General features: G+C 39.3%; 1 protein-coding gene across 2 annotated transcripts in view; it reads left to right on the forward strand.

Moving 5' to 3' along the window:
- The first annotated feature begins 7520 nt into the window (after positions 1 to 7520).
- Positions 7521 to 20398, forward strand: part of KCNT2 (potassium sodium-activated channel subfamily T member 2) — a 435264-nt gene continuing 422386 nt past the window's right edge. For both annotated transcript variants that reach the window (XM_061382138.1, XM_061382137.1), the window contains exon 1: positions 7521 to 7615. In XM_061382138.1, coding sequence (XP_061238122.1) covers positions 7521 to 7615 — 95 coding nt within the window. The remainder of the gene's footprint in view (positions 7616 to 20398) is intronic.

Genomic DNA, 20398 nt, shown 5'->3' on the forward strand with positions numbered 1-20398 from the left:
GATAAAACATTTTTTAAATTGGCATGCCTTACTTAGGTAAGTGTGATACATGCACGTGCGTGCACACGGTTGTTGTTGTTATTCAGTGGCTAACTTGTGTCTAACCCTTTGTGACCCCATGAATTATAGCACGCCAGGCTCCTCTGTCCTCCACTATCTCCAGGAGTTTGCTCAGATTCATGACCATTGAGTTGGTGATGCCATCCAACCAGCTCATCCTCTGTTGTCCCCTTCTCCTCCTGCCTTCAATCTTTCCCAGCATCAGGGTCTTTTCCAATAGTCAGCTGTTCGCCTTGGGTGGCCAAAGTGTTGGAGCTTCAGCTTCCATCTTTCCAATGAGTATTCAGGGTTGATTTCCTTTAGGATTGACTGGTTTGAACTCCTTGCAGTCCAAGGGACTCCTCTCAAGAGTCTTCTCCAGCACTGCAGTTAGAGGGCATCAATTCTTCGGCACTCAGCCTTCTTTGTGGTCCAACTCTCACATCTGTACATGAATATTGGAAAAACCATATAGAGACTGCCATAGAAATATATATATATATATATATATATATATATATATATATATATATACATCACAAGTTTCCCATGCTAGAATTAAAAACTCTAGACAATTATTCAACAAGATTATTGACTGATTTTGTCTTTCTCTACTTCATCTTACTTTCCTTTCTTGCTTTCTATCATTCAGCAGACTTTGTTTTGAGGTCCATACTATATACCACGTACTGTTCTGCATGCTGACAAGATCCACAAGGTCTTACCCTTATAGTGAAAGTGAAAGTCGCTCAGCCGTGTCTGACTCTTTGCAACCCCATGGACTATACAGTCCATGGAATTCTCTAGGCCACAATACTGGAGTGGTAGCCATTCCCTTCTCCAGAGGATCATCCCAACCCAGGGATCAAACCCATGTCTCCCACATTGCAAGCAGATTCTTTACCAGCTGAGCCACAAGGGAAGCCCAAGAATACTGGAGTGGGTAGCCTATCCCTTCTCCAGTGGATCTTCCCGACCCAGGAATCGAACTGGGGTCTCCTGCATTGCAGGCGTATTCTTTACCAACTGAGCTATAAGGGAAGCACTTACAGAGCTCATATCAATTGCCGTGGGACTGGAGACCAGGAAAGCACAAACACAAAGAGCATCTTTGCATAGTGTGATTATAGAAGTCTTCTCTGACAAAGTGATAATGAAGTTATGATGCAGCCGTGGTGAGAAGGGGGGAAACAAGAGTTCAGGGAAAACAAACAAGTGAGAAAGAAGGAAATAGGTTGGAGCATAGTGGCTTAGCAGGACTTGGACTGGGCAACTTTATAATTTTATTTTAATTTAGATTACCAACTGATAAACAGAGATACCTAATAGTTATTTATCATAAATCTTCTTTCTCAGCTATTTTGGGGAGAACATGCACTTTGGAGTCAGAAAATCAAGGTTTGGAGTCTTGGCCTTGGACCTTCTACCTGGGTGATACCATATGAGCCTAAGTTTTCCCATCTTTGAAAACTGGACAAAGTTATTTGGTTTTCATAATTGTTGTGAATCCCCTATATAATGTCAGACACATAACAGTTACACTGCAGCTATTAGTTTCTTAGCATTTTTGTTTCCATGCTTGAAGAATGACAAGAATGTGACTTAATCCATTCACTTAGGCAGCTTCTCGTTCACTCACTAGAAGGTTGTTGACCACCCACTAATTGACAAGATTGTGGAAAAGACAAAATCATAGTCACCATTATTGTTTTGGAAGGTTTGGAGATGACAGGCTCAGGGTAAAAGGAAGACCGAGACAGGGGGCTTCTCTGATCTGTCTGTGAACTGGATTTGGGACACTATAACATAAGGATTGAAAGAACCAGGATGAGAGCAGGAGTTTTCCAAACCTACTGGAGATAATTTTTCCCTGCAGAAATGTTTATGTTTCATAGGTAGAAGCCTCATGTGGGTGTGATTCCTGGATTATTGTAGGAGAAGATGCTTCAAAGATATTTAAACACATTTGATACTTAATACCTAATTTAACTCTGTCTTCTTCCTCCAAAAATTCAAAGGAAGAGACTTTAGAAACAGGTAAAGGGAGATGACATGGGCTGTCATTGAGTGATGCTGAATAACATGTGTGTTTAGGGAAAGCTTTGAGAAAAGGGACAGAAGCATAGAGGAAACTCAGAGGACACTGCTATTAAAATAATAATAAAATGCTATAGCCATATATTACCTTAATGTAAGGTGCAAATACACACTCTTCTTCTCGAATAGATTTTAATTTTAGAATGGCAAAAGCCACTGGAAGTGGTGGGTAAATCACATTAATTACTGGAATATCTTCATAAATCTCCAAATGGCCTTCCTCTAAACTACCTATCTCTGTTTTTCAGGTGGAATTGGTGAGTCACTGGTGATATTCTGCCTTTTAATTTTCTCTCCACTGGTTCCTCTTTTCAGTGTTGCTGAAATAAAAATGATTCTGTCATGTGGCTGGACATGCTTAGAATATAGGACAGGTTTTGTTACAGTTTTCTTCCTGTAGATAGAATCTATTTTAGCTTGAATTAAGGGTCACCGAATAAAATCAATCAAGAAAATAGAGAGATACCTGTCTCTGAATTCCCTTCTGTCTACCTTCTACCTCTGCAGCCCATCTGCTCCCGCGGGTACCGTACGGGCTCAGTGTCTGCCCTGCTGTCACCTCCTAGTACCTTGAGCCAGGTGCAGTTATCTCTCTGGAGGATGCTTCTTGATTTCACATCTCTGGATAAAAATCTGTTCCTGGTATTCAGACCCATAGATTCAAACCTTCTTGACTTCTCCCTTTTGCAGATGGCTTAGAGTGAACTCATTTTCTCACTCAGACCTATTTCTGTATCCCCGTCTCACCTAAGAATAATACTCTTCACCTACTTACTCATCCTGGAAGCCCAGAAACTATCATTGATTCTTCACTCCCCATTAACTTTCACAATCTCTCAACTATCTGATCCTGCCAAGACCATCTTCTTAATTTTCTACAAAGCTGTCTTCTACATTCCATCTGCACTGTAATTATTTCAGACAATCAGCATATCTTTCTGACATACTGAATGGTTCATCAATGGTCTCCATTCTTCCCTTCCTGTCCTCCCCACCAATCAATCATCTTCACTGCTACCCATGGTGGTCTTTCCAAACATGAACTGGGTTCATGTTTGGAAAATTCCTTAAAAATCCTCAAAAGGTTCAGCATTGTCTACAAGTTAAAACCCACATGTATGGCAAGGCATGCCAAGCCCCTCCAAATGATAAATGAAGGCAGCTCCTGGCTGCTGGTCTTCCTGCCGATTTTTCTCCCTTCTCTCTGTCCCCTCCCGACCTAAATATATACCCTGAACTCAAACTACATGAAGCTTTTGCATTTGCTGGAATCTGCTATCGCTTTCTCATATCCATTATCTGTACCTATGTAGTTAGTGATGCTCTCATTTGCTTTTAAAATTCTTTAGTGTAAATGTCATCTCCTCCAGAAAGCCTTCCTGATTTTTCCAAAGCAGAATGAGATGTCTCTCTGTGCTCCTCAGCAACACACTGACAGTGACAATTACTAGTGTTGCCATATTCTAGTGTACCTATTGGATGGCCTTCTCCTGCCCCCTTAGACTATGAGAAGTTTAATTCGTAGTGATGACTTCATGAATCTTTGTTAAAAAAATTAACTGAACACATCTTTCTCTTTTACATTGAAATGCTGCTATGTAACTTAATGATGCTGAATAGATGTGGATTATCCCGCCTTCTTTTTGCCTACACAGATGAAGGATCTATGAAGTAGGAAGCCTAACATATATAAAGTTATTTTTTTCTATTCAAAATTTATTTTCAAACAACTTTTATAGGCCTTGGTAGACATAATCACTGGCAGTTTTAAAAATGTTCTCATAAAAATAACACACGTAATGTGCATATATTTTTGGGTAAAAAACCCCAACATATTCTATACTTCCAACCATGCTTATTATTCACAAGATAATTATCAAGAAATTGCTTTTTGTAAGCAAAATCCTTTTCTACTCATTATCTTAACTCTTCACTCACTCTTCAATCATTCTTCACTCTACTCTCATTTATTTTTATATTTAAATATTAATATAATTAATGTACTGGAAATCAAAGACCTAAGAAAAATACCTTTTCTGTATTGAAAAAGGAAGAAATTAGAAGATATTCTGAAATCTGTTTCTGGAAAGAGTAGGAAATGAATCTTCTCCCTAATTATCAGTCTAGGCATGGTCTACTCCATCACTATTGTAATTCTGAAGAGTTGTGGTGAGTGTTCTCTTAGTATTATGAGACCAAATTAGTCTATTGCTCTCATATACACTAGATTTTTATTTGATCACCTAAGATTACCAGCGAGGAAGTTGCAAAATTGTACAGAACCAAGTTAAAATTGTTTCTAAAAATCGACTCTCATGTCATGGTAAAATGAAAGCTTTCACACACACACACACACACACACACACACACACACACACACACAACACACACACACAGAAAGAGTCTATGAAATAGGAGATTAAAAGAGCACATTGAAATAAAGGAAACCAAGATAAAAACAGTGAAAGAGGAAAGTATGTTTTAACAGCAGGAAATGGCATGACTCGGCATGAAAAAAAAGAGTAAAAAGTATAGAAAGACAGCTGGGAGAGCTAAAAGTAAAAATTAATGACAAAAAATGAAAAGTCTGCCTTCAGAAAACTGAAAAAAATTAAGTTTCAAGGCCCAAATATTGCTATATTTTAAGATTATCAGGATAGTATTTGTTATACTGCATCATTCTTTTAATTTTCTTAAATTCAGAAAGATAAGATTCTTCACTGGTGACAATTGTAAGGCACATATTGATCTCCACTTGCTTTGACACAGTAGGGTCCTTTGTACCCTTTGTATCCTTGACAGCTGGGCTATGACACTACTAGCGGAGCAAGTTTTTATTTATTCCTTTTTTTTTTTCTTTCTACCTGAGGTACTTGTTCCCTCTTAATATGTTTCCTGGGTACTTGGAAACCAAATAATTCAAACTGTCATAAGGGTGAGGGTGCACAGCTTTCTTTTAATTCAAATGCTGCCACTTTACTCTGTAATCTGTAACATGACAAGAATCCAACACTAAACAGCTATTTTTTCCTTTATTTTAGTGCCTTGCTTCTGAATTGGTTACTGATACATAAGTACTTCAGATTTCTGCCCTTGTATATAAAAGCAGACTATAATAATATAAATAAAAATATAAATACTAGCCTGGAACAGTAAAAAAAAAAACAAAAAAGTAAACTTCACAAAGCTATCTTTATAGCAGATGATAAGGTCCAAAATATAAAACAGATATTCTCTCCCCAGCCCCAGCCCATCCCACCTAAACTAACAATGTACCAATTCACCTTTCTCATTTGGCAAAGTGGTGGCAAAACACACACACACACACACACACAACAAAAGCAAACCATAAACACATAACTTTGGAGCTAAAGCCAAAGTGAAAAAAAAAAAAAAGATTAACTTCCTAGGTTTAGGAGCTTTTAATGCATCTCAACAGTATATGTTGAGATGTTACTCATTTTGAAGGCACTGTGCTAGAAAGATAAGCCACAGGAAGGGGGATAAGATGCAGAAAAATGCACAGTTAATCACACAGCTGGCCAGAATATAATAAGAACTCCAAGCAAAACACTCACAGAGGGTATGAAGGGTTCAAAGGAAGAAGGTATCTTAGCCAACTGGAAGCATCAGGAAATCTAATACAGGATATGTCATTTGAGGTGGGTCTGGAAGAATGGGTAGGATCTGGAAGATAGAGACATCTATTTCCACTGATTCTTAAGATTTAGGTAGGTGCTCATTCGATTTTCTCTGCTTCTACATTTTGACTTCTTATTGAATTTCTAACTTTTTGTATTTAACCCTCCACTCCATGACCTCACTGAAAATTTAATCATACCAAATTAATCACTGACTCCTGAATGAACCAAACATTTTAAACTATCATTTTGAATGAACTCATAGGATTCTCCCTGCTCCACTGCTTTCTTCTCTTTCCTCGAGTAAGTTGCAAAGTAACATAAAAGACTTGGTTCATTTTCTGTCTTGACCCTTCCGTGCATGAAAAAGTGTGTTATCTCATAGGTATTTCCAAAACCTGTATGTTGCTGGATTACTGTGTCTCATGCTGTATCACTTCATTTATAAGCTTGATCTTCCAAGCAAACGATGAGATCCCTGAGGCCACTGGCCGTGACACAATCTTCTCTGTACCCTCAGGCTCGTTTCTCTCAGAGGAAGAGTCGTTGGTGTCCGAATGTACATACCCTGATGAAATCGGTGTTTGCTAGAAGAGCAACATAGGCATGTTCTCATAAGCTGCGGTCCATTCTGAAAAGTAGGCTGTGGAACCTGGGGTTCACCCTTCCTCTGCCCGCGTGGACCACTGAGCAAGGCGAAGGCCACATGGAAGCCCACAGCACCACACTCTTGCCCTAGTATGCCATCCTCCACGCATTCTAATGCCAGCATCTAAACACTTCTAAACACTTCTCTGCAGCGGCCTAAAGTGGCCCTTATTCGTTCCTTTCCAGGATCAGGGAAAACACCTCCCTGGCTTTCAGTCTGTGAGGAAAAAAAAAAAAAAGACTAGGACTTTCCTGAAGCTGGGAGCGGGGATTCCCTCTCCAGGAACGTGCCATTTCCACGCTGCCTACCTGGCTGAAGGCGGCCAAAGACGAGGAGCCAGGTGACCTGGGGACATTCGACGCGCGCGGGTCCCCCTCCTCCGGAGGGGGGGATTTCAGCCCGGGAACCCACTAATTAGGCTCGCCCCCATTGGTCGTCCCCCGGCACCTCCGTCACCGTTATGCTAACGAGGGGTGTCTCATTGGCGGGGCCGCCGTGGCGGCCCCGCCCACGGGGAGAGCCCTTGCGCTGCGCCGGGACCCCCAACCCCAGGGCCCCCGGCGCCTGCGCGGCCGTGCGGGGCGTCCGCCTGCGGGAACCTGCTGCAAGCTGGGCTAGCCTCCGAGGAGGGTCGCGCCTGCAGCCGGGCAGGACGGGCTTTCACCCTCGCGCTGTGCGCACGCCCACCCCTCTCCTCTCTTTCTAGGCACCGCGCGTCTTTTCTCTTTTTTTTCGGGCGAAGTAACTTTTGCATTCCCGCCTCCCCCGAGTCCTGGCGACCAGAGGCGGCGCCCAGCCTGGGGGCGGTTCCTTGGCATCGTCGGTCCTTGTCAGAGCCAGACTTTTGCTCCTGGGCTGGGTTTGCATCATCCCCATCACACCCTCCGGAGGAGAGGAGCCGGCCCCTTTCGGCCTCAGCTTCCGGCTGGGCGCAGACCCCCATCCCCCTCCAAGGCCCCTTCCCCTGCTGCGGTCCCCCTTCCCGCCGCCTCCTTTGACGAAGTCCTCTCCCCCCCACTCGGCAATATTTTCTTTCGCTCGCCCTCCTTGCCTCCTCCATTCGTTGTCTCACGTTTCCCACTCTTTGAGGAAGGATGGTTGATCTGGAGAGCGAAGTGCCCCCTCTGCCTCCCAGGTACAGGTTTCGGGATTTGCTGCTCGGGGACCAAGGATGGCAGAACGACGACAGGTGAGTGGTGTGCTGCAGTGTGGCTCCGGAGATACAGCTGGAAAAGGGAGGGATAGGGAGGCCGAAAGGCTAAAAGGAGGGAGACGAGGAAAGGGAGCCAGAGCTTGGGGGAGGGAGGGAGAGGGACTCTGACGTGTCTCTCCATTTTGACTATAGGGCAACTGGTGTAGGCAAGGAACTCCTTTTCACTTTCGGACCCCTGCAATGTATTTATTGCATGTATTTGGTGCTTATTCTTTTGTCTATCTGTGCTTTCCCAGGGTGTGGATGAGGCTGGTGTGAGAGGTATAGTATCTCCAAATGGCACGCAGCATCACTGCCGATCAGTTTTCATATTTTCCCCTTGGCTGTTGTTAATCAAATTCGAAAATGCATCCGAGTTGATTGAAAAAGCACACCTGATTAGGTGTCCACCTACCACTGGGAAATTTATGCTTTTTAAACATTTGGAGACGCAGGTAGACAGTTGGTTTCAATATGTAACAGGTAGTTAGTGAAAATGACAGCGTTTGCAATTGGAAAAACTCACTTTGAACGGGTAACCATGATTATTATTCATAATGTGTTCGTATAGCATGATCCAACCTTCTCATAAATAATGTATTTAACCTAAATAGTATATATGTCACAAAATTAAAACATAATTTTCAAAACTAGAGTGTTATTAGCAACATATTGCTCATGTGTTTTATCTGTAGCATCACTGCTTTGCCTCGTTAAACTTTTGGAATTACTCTTGTTATGTCTTATTATTATTTTTTAAAAAGCATATTTTATGTTTCATTGAATTTGGTATTTTCTGAAATAGTCATTTAGGTATCACATGCCACATTTCCTTGTTTTAAAATAATACGTGTATACTAACTAGACTTTCAACTCAACTGAAATGTTTCATTAAACTTCAGTTTGGTATTGCTGTTCTGTATTAATTACATAAAAACCCATTATTGGCTCCATTCAGAATTTCCTTGTTCAACCACTGGGAAATACCTTCCTCCCATCTCAGCTCCCAATACAAACCCACACTACACACAGGGGATTTTATCTGGGGCATCAATTGTGGCCTTCTTCTTTGGTCTCATATTAGTAATTTAAAGGGATATAGGTGTTTTGTAGATGATATTTCAGTTCAATCTCTTTAGGCAAAAATGTATACATTGATAAAAATTAAAGAATTCATACCAGTATGCTTGGTAAGTAAGGTGTTCTGGTTGACTAAAGATGAAGAAAAGAATATTTAAACAATTTCAGTGCTAATTGACATTTAGATACACTATTTTAACTTAGCTCACTGGCTCATCATAGAGATTGGATCTATATTTGTTACTTCAGGACATCAGGATCATCATGTATTAATTGAATAGAAATCCTCATTGCAAAAATGTGAGTTGGGCAGAGTACATAGAGGACATATTTCAGACTGGTGGTGGTAGCCTTGTTTGTTTTTTAAACATCGTATCTAAGATAATAATTGCTTATGGGGTTGCCCTTACTTTTCTAGGGATGCTGAATATATTTAGTTAATTAAGAATTTTGGTTAGTTGAATGCATCCTAAATGAGTCATTGCCATGTTAAAAAATGTTTTGCACTTTTAAAATCCCTTTTATAATATAAGTTTACACTAGCCCAAGTTTAACTCTAAAATTTGTCCGTATTTACTAATAAAGTATTGTTACCAAACTAAACTTGGGTCCACTTGCCTGTGCAGTAAAGCCAATCTACTGACAATGCTTTGTGGTGAAGGCAAAAGAAAAAGTGAAGTCGCTGAGTCGTGTCCAACTCTTTGCAACCCTGTGGACTGTAGCCTGCCAGGCTCCTCTGTCCATGGGATTTTCCAGGCAAGAATATTAGAGTGGGTTGCCATTTCCTTCTCCAGAGGCAACTTCCTGACCTAGGGATGGAACCGAGTCTCCCGCAGTGCAGGCACACTCTTTATCATCTGAGCCACCAGGGAAGCCCTGGCAAGTGCAGCCTTTATTGCTGAGCCACCAGGGAAGCCCTGGCAAGTGCAGCCTTTATTTCAGGGCACCAAGCAAGGAGTCCAGGTAGCTGGTTCTAGAAATGCCTAAACTTCCCAATAGCTTTCAGGGAGATGTTTTTAAAGACAGAACGTGGAGGAGGTGCAGTTGTGCAGTGTGTACAACTCCTGGACATTCTTTTGATTGGTTGGTGATGAGGTAATCAGGAGTCTACATGTTCAACTTTCTGGTTCTAAACCAGCTTGGGGTCTACCAGGTTGTGGACAGCAGGAAGTTAACTTCTTCCACCTAGTGGGGGTCTTAGTGTCTGCAGAACAGCCTAAAGATCAGGGCTCAGAATGTTTTGATGGCTGTTGAGGTCCTTGACTTTGTTTAATGGCTGACATATTGTTATTTTGTTTTACTTGACTGTTTTCCTTTCTTTCTGCCATTTCCCCACTTCCCCAATTAAATTTATTCTTTGGAACTCAGCCTCGGAGGCTAAAGTTTTCTACAGACGAGGGGCAGGCAGAGGACATGGTGGGGGGAAATCTGTCTTGGGAACTCCCCATAGGGTCCTATTTGGTTACAGTATTAACATTTTAAACATTGTTCATTCACATTTAAAGGTAATTTTGTGCCTCCATGAAAACTTACTGTTTAATTTTGGTTTTGTTTGTTGTCCATCTTTGAAGACAAGATCCTTTGATTAATAGGGAGGACCCAGATTTCAGTGCTGTGTTTACTTATTCACTACCTGAGTGGCCTTAGGCAAGTCATTCAGCTGTTACAGATTTCAGTAATTTTATTTCTGTAAGATATTCCTGTAAAACTAGCAGTTTACACTGAGTACTTAGCTAGTGCTATATGTTAGCTATCCTATAAGTTATAGTGTATGTGTGTGTGTAACATACATGTAAAGACATATGTATAAGTTAACTTACGATAGTTATTATTTCAGTCAATTCTCTGATAGTCCTTGAATTATAGATAATTATTTTAAGGACTAGGAAACTCAGTTTCTGGGAAATTAAATACTTGTTATGGTGATATACTTTACAAGTGTAAAGATGACACTGGGGTTCAGTCCTTTGTGACTCAAATTACTTAGGAAGCTCCTAATTTCCCTCTACCTAATTAAATTTCAATTTATAAGAATAATTTTATGGAATCTAGCATAGGTGAGGTGCTCTTCATTGCATTCCCTTCTTAATCCACGAGTCTAAGTTTGCAAGTGAAGTCATTTCTTTTGCCTTTAGTGTGGTCACAAATTTTTCTTTGCCATTAAGTGTGAGTAGCAATGCTGTGCTCAGTTATCTTCGTGGGCTCAATTCCTACAGAGAAAAGGAGAAAGCGCTCTTTAATCTGGGAATAAGTAGACAGTTCTGCCAACAGATGCATTTAGTGCTCTGCCCATATTTTCTGGATATTTTCTAGGAACACCCTCTGCCTGATATTTTTTGTTTGTTTCCTCTTGGCCTTACGTGCACACCCGGCCCTCTTGGAGAGCAAGTCAGAAGTACCACTGAGTAAATACAGATTTGTTAGATAAATACTGTAGCCTTCTAGTTCCTTGGTTGGGACCACTCTGGCTTATATTCTTTATACTGTGTCCTATGGGACCCCACTCTAATTGGTATAGGGGGGGTAACTGGCTTGATATTGTGAGCTTTATTAGCTTTCTTCCCTCTCTCCCTAACTGGTATTTTCTGGATCATTTCCCAAGTAAACTACTTACACTTCCATCCTTATCTCAAGGTCTGCTTCTGGTAGAATCTGCATCAAGATGGATATATTCCCCATCTAGAGGCACATTCTAGAAATGATGGGGGAGAATTAGAGGAGAGGAAAGTAGAGCTCTTCATTTTAAGAATTTTAAGTTCAATCTTAATAAGATATGGTGGATTGGCACGTAAAAATGAGTGAGGCATATCACTGATGCATGAAGAGGTAATGTTAAAGAGGAAATATTGGTGAGTCTGTCATAATACAGAAGTGAATATTCCACACTATAGATTTTCTGTAAACTAACCACAGATAATTCACTTATATTTATATTTTACCACCTTTTGGTAGGGAAACAGATACATGTAAAACACATGTAATATGAATGTATGTGCATAATGTATATGTAATAGATCTGTATTCTATGTGAAAGTGAAGTCGCTCAGTCCTGTCTGACTCTTTGTGACCCCCATGGACTGTAGCCTATTAGGCTCCTCCGACCATGGGATTTTCCAGGCAAGAGTACTGGAGTGGGTTGCCATTTCCTTCTCCAGGGGATCTTCCCAACCCAGGGATCGAACCCGGGTCTCCCACATTATAGGCAGACGCTTTACCATCTAAGCCACCAGGGAAGTAATTCTATGTGAAATATATGGAATACTTATGTAATATACACATCAATGGATCATTGTGTAAATCTTATCCTCTAATGCTCATGTTCAGTTGTGTCCGACTCTTTGTGACCCCATGGACTGTAGCCTACCCGGCTCCTCTCTCCATGGGATTTCCCAGGCAAGAATACTGGAGTAGGGTTGCCTTTTCTTTCTCCAAGGGACCTTCCATGCGAAATGCCATGCTGGATGAAGCACAGTCTGAAATCAAGATTACAGGAAAAAAAATCAATAACCTTGGCTATTCAAATGACAGCACCCTTATGGCAGAAAGTTAAGAGGAACTAAAAAGCCTCTTCGGAGAAGGCAATGGCACCCCACTCCAGTAGTTTTGCCTGGAAAATCCCATGGATGGAGGATCCTGGTGGGCTGCAGTCCCTGGGGTCGCTAAGAGTTGGACACGACTGAGCTGAAGTGAAAGCTCACTTTCACTTTTCACTTTCATGCATTGGAAAAGGAAATGGCAACCCACTCCAGTGTTCTTACCTAGAGAATCCCAGGGAGGGACGGGGAAGCATGGTGGGCTGCCGTCTATGGGGTCGCACAGAGTCGGACACAACTGAAGTGACTTAGCAGTAGCAGCAGCAAAAAGCCTCTTGATGAAACTGAGAGGAGAGTGAAAAAGTTGGCTTAAAACTCAACATTCAGAAAACTAAGATCATGGCATCTGGTCAAAACACTTCATGGAAAATAGATGGGGAAACAATGGAAACACTGACAGACTTTATTTTCTTGGGCTCCAAAGTCACTGCAGATGAAATTTCACATAGCCATGAAATTAAAAGACACTTGCTCCTTGGAAGAAAAGCTATGAAAAGCCTAAACAGCGTATTAAAAAGCAGAGATATTACTTTACCGACAATGGTCTGTCTAGTCAAAGCTATGGATTTTCCAGTATTCACGTATGGATGTGAGAGCTGGACCATAAAGAAGGCTGAGCACCAAAGAATTGATGCTTTTGAACTGTGGTGTTGGAGGAAACTCTTGAGCATCCCTTGGACTGCAAAGAGATGAAACCAGTCAATCCTAAAGAAAATCAGTCTTGAATATTCATTGGAAGGACTGATGCTGAAGTTGAAACTCCAATACTTTGGCCATCTGATGCGAAGAGCTGACTCATTGGAAAAGACCTTGATGCTGGAAAGATTGAAAGCAGGAGGAGAAAGGGACGACAGAGGATGAGATGGCTGGATGGCATCACTGACTCAATGGACATGAGTTTGAGTGAGCTCCGGGAGTTGGTGATGGACAGGGAAGCCTGGTGTCCTGCTGTCCATGGTGTCATAAAGAGTCAGACACGACTGAGTGACTGAACTGAACTGAGCAGTCTTTTATCCAGTCAGCTAATGTTTGAATGCATGCTACCTCTCAGGGCCTCGTGAAGTTAGGCTTTGGGAAGAACATAAGAAAGGATGTGAAAACAGGGCTTCATCAGGGAGGAGTTCACATGTATAATTTTAAGTGAATTTCTGCCAAGATGTTGACAGTATTGCTTATGTTATGATGATGTCCTTACATAATTTCTATTTTGAAAATGTCAAGAAGAGCATCCACCATTTGTAAGTAGTATATTCAGTGTTTGCTTGAGAATAAAGTAGCTAAAATCACTAGAGATGGCTCAAAGTCTTCTATATACTTTAAATCTAATATTTAGACTACTTAATATCATCAAAGTTACTCTGTAATTGAAACCAATATGAGTAGAGACTGAAAATTTAATTGATCTTCTGTGGGGACCATTCTGTAATACATAAAATTGTAGGGTTAAAAATACATTTTTCCCTGTTTTAAGATTTATAAAATCATAAAGATTTAGAATATTCTCTTGCAGTTAAAGATTGGTAAATTTCAGGTCTTAAATGTCTTCCGACAGTTTAGACAAGCCATTCTCATCCTTCATCATGACTTAGTAATTTTAAAGTTTGGAACACAATGCACTAGATGTGCATAAATTATCACAAGTGTAGATAAATTGCTGTTAATGGACAATTCTCAGTTGCAGTCATATGGGAGTAGGCCATTTATTTAATTAACATTATTCTAGAGTTCAGATATTTGGTCAGGTGTTGCAACTCAAGTAATTTTAAGTGTATCATTCATATTTTATAGTTGACATTCACACATAATGCAAACAAGTCACCTAATGCATTGTGGTAATTGAAAATATAAAAGAACTTGAACAAAAAGTACAGTTCAATCAATTAATAGTTAAGAGGTATTTATAAAATGGAGAGAATGTTGGATAGCTTTTGGAGTATAGGTAAGTTTATATATCATACAATGTAAATATGTGACTTTATTTTTTGTTGTTATTTTTTCTTTGTATTTTTTTTTTTTAGTTTTCTATAAAAAAATTATTTTCTGTGACTTTACATAATCAAATTAATTGGAGTAATGGTTTTGGATTGGCACATGGCAAATTTATATGTTATCAATTTTATCTCCCTTATTAAATTATGTATTATTCTGAAAGTATCCATTTAATGTAAAGCTTTTATTCTGAATGTTTATATTCAGGTCAGTAATACACTTTTTAAAATATTTTGTGCTATTAAAAATAATTAAATTTTAATTTTACTGTTTAATTAATTATCCAGTTATCTGTATATTATCTATACATAGTGGAACCCACCATGCATATGCAGTATCTATAAAAATGATTTCAGCATTTATTATTCAAGAGTCCACATAGTTCTATATCTGTTAGAGCTGTTGTATTAAGAGAAATCTCTGAATAAGGCAATAAAAATATTACCTGCTACTGATATAGGTAATGATGCAAAAATTGACTTTACACACACACATATTGTGTGTGTAAACCCACTGCAGAATTCTTGCTTGACATCACAGAAACAGAGAAGCCTGGTGGGCTACAGTCCATGGGGTCCCAAAGGAGTCAGACATAACTGAGCAACTAATACTGGCCTTTTTTTTTTTAAAGATAAATAATATAAATGAAAATTTATTGTGGCCTTCAATATTGGTACAAAATAAACATTAAATTAATAATATGCTTAGCCATAATCTGTACCTTTAGGTTAATACTGAATGTGATACTTCTGGGATTTCCAGTCATGCTCTTGTTCATATGTTTATATATTATTTTGTCATTGATGGTTCATCTGTTTTTATTAGTGTATTTGTGTATTGCTGATGTTGTCTTACTTATGTGTTGTGCTTGTCTCAATTGCCTTTAGAAACTGAAACAAAAATAAATATTTTTTACAGTGATATTTCACCAGTTCCTTTGTATATTTATACTATGAAATTAAATAATGGTGACCTTTTCTGAGCAATATTTGATACTTTTGATCAAGAGTTTTTTCAATCAAGATATTTTTAAATTAACATTTTTCCTAAGTCTTAAGTTGCTAATTTAAAATTTCTCTATTAAAGAATCAAAACAATAGGTAATGATCCAGAAGAACAGTTACTTTTACTCTTTGACAGTTTTTGACTAGATATGGAATTTTTAAAATAGGTCTTGGGATCTTAATAATCAGATAGTAATCAGATTGCAATTTAAGAGAAAATTATTTAGAGAATAGTGAGAAGAAAGGTGCATATATAGCACTGAGAAAATCTCAGCCTCAGTACAAATTCAAACTGGTTGTATGCAGTCATAAAAACTACAATCCAAGCAAAGTTGGGGGACTTGCAGTCCCCTTCACACTGAGTGTACCACCCAGGTAGAATAGATAAAGATAAACTGAACTACAAACTTCTTTCTGATAGCCATGGGGGTGGTATGTAAGGTTTTTAATGTTGTAAGCAAATGAACCAAACGTTATGAAGAAGCAAATTATAAAGCCTACCTTAGATATATATTTTACCCTTGCATTTCTATAAAATATAGAATGTTGTTAATCTGTCAAACATTTAATATAATCCATATTAAATATACCTAATACACACTTATAAATAATGATTATTGTGTGTCAATTCTCATTGACATAGAAACTGAGAAATTTGCCACATATTGCAATCATGAGCTTTATTCTACCAACCAAATTACATTATTAGCTTTCTTTTGCCTAAGGCGATCATTAATACTGATAACATTTCTAAGTTATGCATTATGTCACTGTTGTTTTGTTATACGCTTGTGTATTGCAGAACAGAAACTGTGGTTCCTTAGGAGCTGAGAGTCCCTTGTATTCTCTACCATCTCTCACCCAAAGCCTTGTTCATGTACAGTTGGCCTCATCATTTGTCCCAGCATCTGGGTGCTGCATGACCTCGAGCCACCGTGATATTTGATTGCATATCTGTCATATGTGTTTCCAGCAGATAAATAGAAGCTCAGACATTGTGAAGGCAAGAAAGCACTCTGAGAATGGCATTGGTTCCTTATGTCTGGTCATCTGGAAGCAGAAGAGTGAACACAAAATTTCTGACCTTGTTTTCTTAATAACCAGAACTAGATTCTCTTAAGGAGAATCTGAGTTGTAGTACAGTTTCAAGGGAAGGAGGAAGCACTGCTCTTTGAAAAGTAAATTATTTATGTAGATGAATTCAGTGTATCCCTGGTAGGTTTACTTGTCTGCTTTGGTTGGAAAGCGGGGATGGGATTGGAGTTGGGGAGGGGATTCCATAGAGGCTGAAAAGTTCACATACCCTGAAAGGAGTAGAGGGGATGTACTCCTAGGGCTCAAGAAAGAGCATTTGCAGAAAAGCAAGACCAGGGAAGTGAGATTTCTCTCCCCAATTTTTTCTTGGATCAATCATATTGATCGTTGTCATTTTCTTTTTTTTTCTTCCATGACAAATAGAAGCAGTGAGGGAAAAACAGACAGAAAAACCTAGGCTGAGAAACCTGGCTGGTCCATAGGGCACTGTTGACTGGCAGCGAGTCCCTTTTCTGTTCAGATTCATTACTGGGCCTGTCTTTGAATTGTGCTTCAGCTCTCTTGCTCAGTATGCTCAGTCACGTACAACTCTTTTGTGACCCCATGGGCTGTAGCCCAGGCTCCTTTGTCCATAGGATTCCCCAGAAAAGAATACTGGAGTTGGTTGCCATTTCCTCCTCTTGGGGATCTTCCTGACCCAGGGATGGAACCTGCGGTTTCTGTGTCTCCTGCATTAGCAGGCGGATTCTTTACTGCTCCACCATCTGGGAAGCCCTTTAGCTCTCTTAGCACTACTGCGACGATGCCCCGGCTTTAAAGATTAAGAATCATTTCTCTCTGTGTGCATCTTCCTGGAACTCAGAGTTTTATTACTTCTTCTTTTCACATTGCCCAAGTCTGTGTGAGAATAGGAGCTTGCACACAAAGCCAGAAACCTCTGAATCTAAGGACTAAAGGGCAGCTTGTTCTTGGCTGCCTTGCATTGCACCTTGCACAGAAACAGAATGATGAACTGCTATATCTGGGGCATCCTTAACTCATCTTGTAAAGTACCGTGTGAAGAGGGATAAAAGCAAATTGACACATTTTAACCTCATTCAACTCCCTGTGGGAAGACTTGAAGATTGTCCACATATTGCAGACAACCTGGGACAGAAGGACCAAATGTGTGGTTTAATAATGGACAGCCTGTGGTGTCAGGTCTGTCAAAAGTGAAAATGCCAGTCCATGCTCTCAGAATCGGATCCGGTGATTAGTAAGCTGCACAAGCTGGTCAACAGGGACAGTGATGACTTTAGTCACTGCTGCACCATGCGGTGATGACACTGGCCAATTATAGATGAAAGCTTTCAGTGTTATGTTTCTATTTCTTGTCTATCTCTCTACAAGAGTTCCTGTGCTATGCCACCTGTTTCCCCTGAAAATACAGAAGATTAAATGAAAATAGATGATGATATGAAGAGGGTGTAGAACACCACACATTGTTCTAAGCATGTGTATTATTTCACTGAATCTTCATACCAGCTCTGAGGAATCTGGTTATCTTCCCCTTCTTACAGATGAATGTCCCGAGGTACAGAAATTCATGCCTTGTTCCCAGTTACATAACCCTAAGAGCTAGAACCAGAATCTAATTAATCTGCCTACCCACTATGTTTACAACTAAACAAATGTGGTTTAATGCTGTGAAATAACAGACAGAACAAAATGCAAACAAATGTGAATACTTTGGAAGGTAGAAAAATCACAGACCATCTGCATCCCTTTAGGCCAGCATCACTTGAGTAACTCAACAGGAAAGTTACAGAATTTTTGAAACTGATGATATTTTCTGGGAGAAATTAATCTCCCCCACTCCATATAGAGTACTGTTCTTTTCACAATCTGAAGAAAGTGGATTGAAGTAGGGAATTAGTGAAACAATCAAGGCAGAGATTTATTTATTTAAATATTTATTGCTGTTTTTATTAAAGATAGGCTAGAGGTAATTGACTGGGGAAGGAAATGGCAATCCACTCCAGTATTCTTGCCTGGGAAATAACATGGCCAAAGGAACCTGCTGGGCTATAGTCTGTGGGGTCACAAGAAGTTGGACACGACTTAGTAATTGAGTATGCATGGGCAACCTCAGAGAAGGAAATAGCAACCCACTCCAGTGTTCTTGCCTGGAGAATTCCATGGACGGAGGAGCCTGGCAGGCTACAAGTCCATGGGGTCTCAGAGAGTCAGCAGGACTACGCGACTATCACTCATGCATGGGTAAAGGTAATTGACATCCCAGGAGGCACAACAGTTCACAACAACTACCTTTCTTTTTATACGGCTAGGTTTTTTGTTTTGTTTTTAAATATTTCTCATGTAACTTTGGGATTTTCTACTATACTTTTACTCCCTAAGATATTGGTACCTACCTGAAATTAATTTTTCTCAGCCATCTTGCTGATGCTCATGGAAACCCTCTTGTGAGATGTTATGATGTCTAAATGTGGTGATGTGAAATTACTTAATGGAGGCCTTAATATGGAGGCGTACCTATTAGTATGTTTCACCTGTTTTAAAAAAAATTGCAGTGATCCACATAAACACCTGCAATATCATAAATAGAAAAACGGAGCTGAAGGAAAACGCCATAAAGGGGCAAAAATGAATCCAGTATAGAGTCGGTACACAGTAAGAATTCCATGATTCTCTAAGTAGCTACTGGAGATGGACAACAGAGTTAGCAAGAGCAAAAGACATCATCAGTCACATAAGATGAGAAATAAACCTGCAGCTCAGGAGGAATACAGCTTGTCTTGGTGTTCAAATTGAAAGGACATTGTTCCCAGGGATCTTGCCTGGTGTACAGTGTCCTCACCCACTCTTCTGTCATAAAAGAATAGCAGATTTCACAAGACTTTTGTGATATTCTCACTGCCAGGTGCTGATATAACTAGAAAGAATTATTCATTTCAAGCACATCTACAGGACACACTTAAGTGTATTTCAGGACAAAAAAAAGAAACACTCCATGTTACTGATGGGTTATAGTCTTTCATGTGATCATCCTTAAAAAGTTTAAATATAGATAGATATATAGATGGCTTTGTTTCAGAATTAAGAATGAAGTGAGTTTAGAGCTGTATTCTTTGTTGTGAACCTGAAGGATAAATGTAATCAGTAGAGCCTGGGATCAGTTACTGAATGTAGAATCTATAAGGATTCTAACCAAAACACAAGCCTGAATTGTAGTTATTCTCACCTGCTCAGAAATGTTAGATTAATTTATTTTCCTTTCCCACAAATACCTAAAGTATATATTATATAATTTAATATTATGTTAAGACTTTGTAAATATCCTGAATTTAATTATTCATATAGCCCTTTCTTATCTTCATACACATAGAGATATATGTTAAATGCATAGTTTTTACAGCAGACTTCTGGTTGCTAAGTAATTGATAAAAATAGCCTCAAACTAGAATATTTTTTCAGTTTATCCACCATCACCAATATCATTATAATCCTCCAGAATTCTCCATTTCAAAACTTCACAGTAGTTTTGTATTGTCTTTTCAACTTGCTTCTTTTAAGTTAGTTTTTGATCTCTATCCTTTTTTGGTAGGATTTCATTCTTATTTAAATTAATATAGCTCTTGTTAGCACACTTCATTGTTGCAAGCCTTTCCACTTCATTGTTGCAAGCCTTTCCCTTGCACCCCACCTCCAATAATCTCTATGGCCCACTCAAGTCTCATTCAACTCAAGCGTTTTCATCACAATCTTCTTAACACACTTTTAACATAATATTCATGTCACTGATGCTTATTATGTGAAATTTAAACTGCTCAGCCTAGTATTCAATATTCCTGACTAACTGACTCCTCAGTTTTTTTTTTTTTCCTGAGAATACATTTTTATGTTTTCAAAGTGCAGGTACAATTTTTTTTAAATAAATCAATTTATTTAAACTAAAACAAACAATTCACCCATTTCTCCCACTTCTTATCTGAGCCCCTGGCAACCAGCAGTCTGTTTTTTCTATCTGTGAGCTTTTTCATTTTTAAAATTTATATATATATTTTTTAGATTCCACATAT

Source organism: Bos javanicus, chromosome 16 (assembly GCF_032452875.1).
Source record: "Bos javanicus breed banteng chromosome 16, ARS-OSU_banteng_1.0, whole genome shotgun sequence".
Taxonomy (NCBI): Eukaryota; Metazoa; Chordata; class Mammalia; order Artiodactyla; family Bovidae; genus Bos; species Bos javanicus.